Source organism: Tupaia chinensis, unplaced genomic scaffold (genome assembly GCF_000334495.1).
Source record: "Tupaia chinensis unplaced genomic scaffold, TupChi_1.0 Scaffold139491_1, whole genome shotgun sequence".
NCBI classification, from domain to species: Eukaryota; Metazoa; Chordata; class Mammalia; order Scandentia; family Tupaiidae; genus Tupaia; species Tupaia belangeri.
The window spans coordinates 980,963-989,130 of record NW_006199376.1 but is presented as its reverse complement, the minus strand read 5'-3'; the positions used below and the strand labels follow the sequence as shown (position 1 = coordinate 989,130).

The following is an 8,168-nucleotide window of genomic DNA, read 5'->3' as shown; positions in this document are numbered from 1 at the left end:
ACTATGTGGGAGTCCAGTGACATAGCCATTACGCTAACTGCTGGTCCCTGAATATTCTAAATTCTTTATCAGACATTTCCATGATTTTCATCGAACTGTCTGGATGAAGAGGAGTTATTCTTTTCCCTTGGAGGAGAGGTATTTTCTTGCTTTTCCACATTTCTTGTGGTCCTGCGGTGATTTCTAGTCATCTGATGAATGGTAGGTTTCTTCCTAATTCTTGAAGTTCAATCTGAGCATCCAGAAGTGTGCAGAAAGAGGTGATCTGGAATCTCTTTACTGTTCCATTGTGATTCCTTTGTGCTGCAGATTCAGTAGATATTGAGGAATGTATTAACTCTAATAGCATTTGGATGATCTGTCTAGAAACACAGTAAATAGAGATGACGAGCGGAGAGATGAGATAAAAAGAAAAGGAAACAGAGAGAAACAACAATGACAACAACAAAGAAACAGAAAAAGAAGAAGGAAAAAAATTATTAGTAGTATTTTTAAAAAGCAAAAAATAGAAAACCACACAGCGCATGAGTGCCTTGCGCAAAATCACTACTTCTCAGGAGCCATGAGGAATCTTTATCTGAAGACCTGCCTCTGGTCTCTCCTGCCTGTGTGGGAGGGAGAGAGGGAATTATTAACAAGACAAAGGCGGAGCTGAGAGCAAGAGAATACTTTACCTTTAAAAAATTTTAAAAAGGAAAAATTACAAAAAAATGAGGAGACAGAAGCAGAGAGAGACAGAGATAGAGACACAGAGTCAGAGATAGAGAAAAGGCTAGAGGAGCTCCCTACCACTCACATTTGTGGGCTGGAGGCTGAATAATCAGTAGGAAATCTTCATTTCTCTTACCCTGAAATCACTAGTTATCAGGAGCCATGAGGAATCTTCATCTCCTGGACATTTTTTTTAAGTTTATTTCTTCCACACACAGAGGAGACTGATAGCACTCCCAATAGGGTCCCAATGCCATGATCCACCCTCAGCCTCTGCCAGCCTTTGATCATAGGCACACACATGCCTGCTACTCTGCCAGCCTTTGATCATAGGCACACACATACCTGCTGTACTCAGGGAGGTCTCTGAACAAGAACCTGGAACCTTCCCAAATATGTCAGCCTTGTAGAGCATTGTGTTTTACCACTGTGCCACCATCCTGTCCCACTCTTTAACTTTTTGCTGTACTACTTTTTTGTTATTGTTCTATTTTACAGTTTCCTTTTTATATTTAATTGTTGTACATCTTTGTGGGGTACAAAATTGTTTTTCAGAGCACACATACATTGTATGATAATCAAATCAAAGATAACAAGATATCACCATAGTCATCATCTTCAGCAAAAAACATTGCAGTATGTTGTGCACAACCTTTGATTTAGCACTTTTCATACTTTACTGGAATAACTGGTTTATTTTGTTTTTTTTTGTTTTTGTCTTTTTTCTTTCTTTATTTTAAAAATTTGCCTTGGGGGCATGTGCTCAATGGAGAGGGACAGAGAGAGAGAAAAAGTGAGAAAGCATCCCCCAGAGGGGATAGCCATACCACAGTCCCTTCACCATTCTCCTCTTGGGATTTTGGGCATGCATGCATACATGCATGGTATGTTTTTCAAGTTACCAGGTCTGGGACTCGAGCCATGTAGCAAGCCTTGGGATCCAGCTGCCTTAGCCACTATACCACAGGCTGGCCCATGGTTTATTTGTTTTAGTCTCTCTCCCTCCTTAGACTATGAGCTCTCTGAAGTCACTGCTCTGAACTCACTGCTACTGAGGTAGAGAAGAAAGACATGTAGAACCAAACTATTGAAAGAAGACTAGCAGATTCTAGAAATACTAAGGAAGCAAACATGGCAGACTTTAATGAACCATGAGATGTCAATGAAAAGAGAAAGATAAAAAATGGCAGGACTGGGCCAGCAGTCACCTGGCATGGTGATTGAGGCTGGACTCCCACATGGCCAACCATGGTTCAAGTCTTGACCTAGTGACTTGCTTTTTCACATTGCCCACTGCCCCCATCTTTTGTGCACGCTTGTGTGTGTGGGCACACATGCCCTGTAGCAAATTAAAAAAAAATAATAGTAATGATAGAAAAAAAATTTATGCCCTGTAGCAAATTAAAAAAAAAAATAGTAATGATAGAAAAAAAATTTTTAAGAAGGATGGCAGGACTTGGTCTGGCTCTGTAGCCTCGTTAGTGGTTATGGAAATCAGCTCCCACATGACAAATCGTGATTTCAATCCTAGCTTGAAAAATACACCAGGTGCTTGTGCACATGTGCCCCAAATCCTGACAGGGTAGAAAAATGGAAGAGAAGGATTGTGGTGTGTCCATATCCCACTGGAGTTTGATTTCTCCCTCTCACACCCTTTGTCTATCTTTCTCTCTCTGGTGAGCACATCTCTGGCAATTTTAAAAAAAGGCAGGACTTGGTGGACTGGGTGAATAGAGGAGCAGACCTTGTATAGGCTGATGAATTCACCTTTGCACATGTTGACTTTGAGACAGCTGTATGACATCCAAGTGGACGTGTCTGGTTCAGGGCTGAGTTGGAGCTAGGGCATTCGTTAATTTGTTGAATGTCTGCTGTTTGTCACTTGCTATAGCAGTGCTGCAAATGCAGCAGAAAACAAAACACATATGTCCCTGCCCCATGCGGGGCTCATATCTTAGCAAAAACATAGATATTTAACAGTTAATACCTATGGAGTGACAGTTATAAAGAGAGCTATAAGTCTATATCGTGGTAACTTCATATATGTGTATTGATTGGGGGGGGGGTGGAGTTGGTCATTAAAGGCTTTTCTAAAAAAGTCACCTGGAAGTAGTGAGAATTGAAAGATGAGGACAAACCAGCAGATGGCATAATGATTACGTCATTGGGCTTCCCACGTAGTCAACTGCAGTTCCAGTCCCAGACCTGTTGACTTAAAACTCATGCTTGGTATGTATGCATGCATGCCCAAAATCCTGAGAAGAGAATGGAGGAGAAGGGATTGCAACATAGCCATACCCCCTGGGGGTGATTTCTTGTTTTCTGTCTCTCTGTTGAGCACATGTGCTCCATAGCAAAAATCTCTCCAAAAAAGGGGTGGGGGGAGAAAAAGAAAGATGAGGACTTGCCCAGGTTTAAGCAGTGGGATAAGACAGGGCAGGAAAAATTAGACCTCTTAAAGCTTCATTACTGTCAAGCCTGAAATGGAGCTGCTTGGACTCAGGAGGGTGGTGGTCCTCACTGCTGGTCTGGCAGAACCTTTTGGTCCCTCTCAGTTCTACCCTTCAGCCTGTGGTGTCCCCTTTCTCGTGCTGACAAGTGCTGTTCTGCCTCGGGGGACTTTGCAGGACCCAGGAGCCGTGCTAGTCAGCCATGTGAAGACTTGGTAGGTTTGCTTTAGGAGGAAGCGGTGTCTATTGGTGGGACCAGATTGAAAATTTGGGAGTGGGACCAGGACAGGGATCCCAGTCCTCTAAGAAGGAGGCAGGTTTGGATCAATGAACAAGGCCAAAGCCCAGAAACTGAGTTCTCCAAAGCTATTCCTGGTTCTGATTCACCAGTGTCCCCAGAGCCTATAACAAAGCAGAATGCATGAGACTTATTCAGTGAGTAATGTTTTGGCTGTAAAAGAGAAGCCAAAAGGCTTAGCACAGGAAGGAGAATTAAAGGAGGCCCTTTTAGGATGGGCAGACCTGAGCATTCTTGGCAGCTGAGGTGGAGGAGATAGGAAAATGGAAGAGATTGGAAAGAGCATTCTTTCTAAGAGGAAGGTTACCTCGTCAGTCCCATGGTCAGAATGGCTTAATCTTATATTAGCGGTCGGGAATCTTCAAAATACTTCGTGGAAAAATAACATGAAAAAACTGCATGGATTTTAAATTATGTACATTGAAATGAACTCACAGTTTGATTCCATTTTCCATGAACTTTTGAGTTTGTCTCTTGAGTTTATCTACTTCCTTCCCACTAACCTTCCTTGGTCAAAGCCACCATCATTTCTCACTTTGTTAACTGCCCTCTGCAACCAAAATACTCTTTATTATCTTCTTTCCTTCTTTTTTTCCTTTAAAAATTGCCAGAAATTACATGGATTCACCAGAGATAGACAGAGAAAGGAAGAAGGGAGAAAGCACCCTCAATGGGGCATGGCCGTACTGCCATCCCTTCTCCTCTGTTTCTTCATCTCATCTGGATTTGGGGCATGTACACCTGCCTAGAGTGTTTTTCAAACCACCAGGACTGGGATTCGAACTGTGGTTTACCAGGGCTGGGATTCAAACTGTGGTTAGCTATGTGGGGTCTGGCTCTTTCAGCCACTAGGCCACAGGGCCAGCCCAGCATGCTCTTAAAAGTAAATCTGATCTTGTCACTCCCCTGCCCAGAAATGAATATACCCAAGATATACCCAGGATAAAATAAAACTCCTTCTGTTGTTCACCTGCGTGCTCCCTACAATCCGGCCATGTGGGACAGGTCCTCAAGTAATGCCTGTAGTGGCCTCTGTGCCTTTTACAAGCTGTTCGTGCTTCCTGAATGCCTCTTCTCCTTTCCTGCTGGTGCTGGTGCTCATCATTGGGCATCCTTATTATACTACTAGTTCATATATCCCCTTTTCTTGGAGCGTTCCTCACTATTCTCCCTTACCTCTTTCATGTTCTCAAAGTCCCATTCCCACCTCTGATGCATGTCCTCTAGGGTCTGCCACCATGTTTAATTCCTCTCTGCATCCCCAGCATGGAGCCAGTAAGTGCTTGTTAAATGACTGAGTAAATGGCAAAAGGGTCACCTTCTTCAGGATCCTACTCCCTTCCCTTTGTGCCTGCAGTGTCTCCCCTGCTCCTTCCTTTGCTCCTCTGCTCCAGGTTTTCTCCAATGAGGGCCAGTTCAAGTTCCGATTTGGGGTCCGAGGGCGCTCACCTGGGCAGCTTCAGCGCCCCACAGGTGTGGCAGTGGACACCAATGGAGACATTATCGTGGCTGACTATGACAACCGTTGGGTCAGCATCTTCTCCCCGGAGGGTAAATTCAAGGTGAGAGGACTGCCGTCAGTGTAACCTTTACCCCTGGTGACCAGCTGAGCTGACTGTCCTGGTGCCTCCTGGTTGTCCAGGCCTGGACAGATCCAGTCCTCCTCGGTGGCCCATCCCCAGCCCGAGGTTCTGCTTTGAGGCGGAGCTAGGACTACTCTCCCCATTGGTCAGATAGAACCCCTTATGGGTCCTGCCTTCCTCCAGACCAAGATTGGAGCTGGCCGTCTGATGGGCCCCAAAGGAGTAGCCGTAGACCGGAATGGACATATCATTGTGGTTGACAACAAGTCTTGCTGCGTCTTCACCTTCCAGCCCAATGGCAAGCTAGTTGGCCGTTTCGGGGGACGTGGGGCCACTGACCGCCATTTTGCAGGTATGAGGGGACAACTCCAAGGTCTGTTCTAAGACCCTAGGTCCAGACAACTCTCCTGATACCCCAGCTCTAAAGACCTCTCCTCCTCTATCTTGGCCCTAGAAATTCCTTCTTCCTTGAACCATAGCCCATCATCCCAGAGATAACTGATCTCAGCCCCAGAGATTCTACCCTCTCCCAGCACTCTAGCTTTATCATTCCAAATGTTCTTCCTCTTGCCATTCATTATCCCAATTTACCACCTTAAAGACCGCTTTGTATTTTCAGGGCCCCATTTTGTGGCTGTGAACAACAAGAATGAGATTGTAGTAACGGATTTTCATAACCATTCAGTGAAGGTCAGTGTCCTCCCTCCCTCCCTCCATGACCACTGTCCCAGCGTCCTTTCTTCTTCCACAGGAGTCCACCTTCCCTCACCTCCTTTTCTCCCCCTTGAGGTCATTCATTCAAACAATAAACACTTATGGCATGGCTACTTTGTCCCAGGCACTATACTAGAATCTAGAGATACGATGATGAGCAAAATAAACATGTTGCCTATCTTCTTGGTTCTAGTCTATTGGGGAAGAGAGAAAGCTAACTGGGAAATCACAGGGTGGATCGTAGACTCAAATAGGGATGTGCAGTGAACTGTGGGAGGCCTGCCAGAAGCGTTTGATTCAGGCAGGCCATGTAAGGAAGACCTAAATAGTAGTGGGAATTAACCAGAAGGTAGAGAAGAGTTTCAAGCAAAGGACATGGGAGAGGCCAGGAGTGAGAGTCAGGAGCCCAGATGGTGTGTTCAGGAAGCCATTCAGACTAGGTTTGAGGAGGGCAGTTATTGAGGTGTGTGTGTGGGGGGGGCGCTTGGATGCCTCTTCGAGAGTCTTGCTCTTTTTCAAGAGCCCTGGACAAACACTGAAGATTGCAGACAGAGGGTAATATGATCCTATGTGTCTTAGGGAGACCACGCAAAGCAGGAAGATCAGTCTTTGGCCGTAACCCAGATGGGAAATGAGAACTTGGACTTTGATAAAGATGTGGCATATATACATAGAGTACAGAATTGAGAGAGGGATTTGAGACAGAGTTAAGGTGGTGCTAATTCATGACTTCAAGCAGAGAAGGTGGAGTTGAGACTGCCTCATGGGCAGCTGGGTGGTACCATCATTGAGAGGGAGCACCCAGAGCATCTGCTTATCCAGGGAACATGGGCTGATAGATTCAGATTGCCCAAGGGACACCAGTAGGCCATGTCTAGTAGGCAGTCGGGTGCATGGCTGTGACGCCTGAGAAAATCTGGGCTGTAGCTGCAGTCTAGGGGGTCCTTGGCCCTGGACCTTCACCCCACCCTCCTCCAAGGCACTGCCCTCTTCCTGAGGCCAGGACCCCAGTCCCCAGCCCCTTCCCCCGCCAGGTGTACAGTGCCGATGGAGAGTTCCTCTTCAAGTTTGGCTCCCACGGTGAGGGCAACGGGCAGTTCAATGCCCCCACGGGAGTTGCTGTGGACTCCAATGGGAACATCATCGTGGCCGACTGGGGCAACAGCCGCATCCAGGTAGGGCCCAAGGGTTGCATGCGGGTGAGGTTTCCTGCTCTGCCCCTGCACCCCACCTCTGAACAGCCTCATCTGCCTGACCCCCTCTCCTTCCATTCTCCACTCCTTTCCCAGGTATTCGACAGCTCTGGCTCCTTCCTGTCCTATATCAACACGTCTGCAGAGCCACTGTACGGCCCGCAGGGCCTGGCACTGACCTCGGATGGCCACGTGGTGGTGGCCGACGCTGGCAACCACTGCTTTAAGGCCTATCGCTACCTCCAGTAGTTGTGCATAGGCCTCGCCTGGCTCTTGGAGGGACGGACATAGGGGTGATTGGACGAGAGGGTCTGGCTGGGAGGTGGGCCAGACCTGGCAGCACTGAATGTGGGCTGTGGGCGTGGGTGTGCCCGCTGCCCTCCCCTTCCCCCACTCCCACCCCCACGGTTGCACTTTATTTATTCGGTTTTTGCTTTGGTGACTGGGAGGGCCTGGACTGTGGGCCCAAGGATGTGTGCAGAGCTTCACCTTAACCCCCTCACATGCCTCTCTTGACCCCTCAGTCTGCTCCCCACCCCCCACCCTGGAGCCAGAAGAGCCTCTTACTCCAGGGCAGAAGTCCCTCTGGTTGTCTCCCTACCACCCATACACACTGACAGAGACAGCAATACCCCACCCCCATATTAAATAAACGTCTTCGCCAAGATGTTTTTTCTGGGTTCTTATGGGATGGGCTGTGAGGGGATGGGGTAGTGGGACTAGCTCTGGACTAAATGGTGGGCAAGAAGGCAGGGGACACAGCTGTCTGGATAGGTCCTAATGTTCTCAAACTCCAGGAGGGGAGAGCAAGAGAATGTAAACCTGTGGGACCCTAAACCACAGCCAAATCCCCATCCTTGGGTCCTGCATCTCCTGCAGAAACAGGTGCATCTTTCCTTGTCTTCCCTAGGGCTGAGGAGTTGTGGGTCCGGGGGAATAATCCTTGCTCAGGACACAGCCCTCAGCTGCAGGGAGAAGTTTCAGGGTATGGAAGCAATCCTTGATGCCTATGCCTGGGCTAGGGGCTTGAGGCTTGCCAGGCGGAAGCTGAGTGTGGACAATTCCATGGCCAATTTTAGAGCTCAGCCCTGAAACCCCAGATCCCTGACCCAGCCCCTTGCTCTCTGTCCCAAGTCTGCTGCTCTTTCCCCACAGTGGAATGAAGGTCCTCACACCCTCTCTGGAGCTCCAGCCTGCCAGCATTTGGCTCGTGATTCCA

The 8,168-nt window shown here is 47.7% G+C and overlaps 1 protein-coding gene across 3 annotated transcripts in view; it reads left to right on the top strand.

Annotated features, from left to right (window-relative positions):
- TRIM3 (tripartite motif containing 3) overlaps positions 1-7,635 on the top strand; it is a 26,820-nt gene extending 19,185 nt beyond the window's left edge. For 2 of the 3 annotated variants that reach the window (XM_006161984.2, XM_014593047.2), the window contains 5 exons: positions 4,854-5,021; positions 5,226-5,394; positions 5,662-5,732; positions 6,791-6,931; positions 7,046-7,635. In XM_006161984.2, the coding sequence (XP_006162046.1) occupies positions 4,854-5,021; positions 5,226-5,394; positions 5,662-5,732; positions 6,791-6,931; positions 7,046-7,198 (702 nt within the window). In that variant the 3' untranslated portion in view covers positions 7,199-7,635. The remainder of the gene's footprint in view (positions 1-4,853; positions 5,022-5,225; positions 5,395-5,661; positions 5,733-6,790; positions 6,932-7,045) is intronic. The other variant, XM_006161985.2, reaches the window with a different exon arrangement.
- The last annotated feature ends 533 nt before the right edge of the window (positions 7,636-8,168 follow it).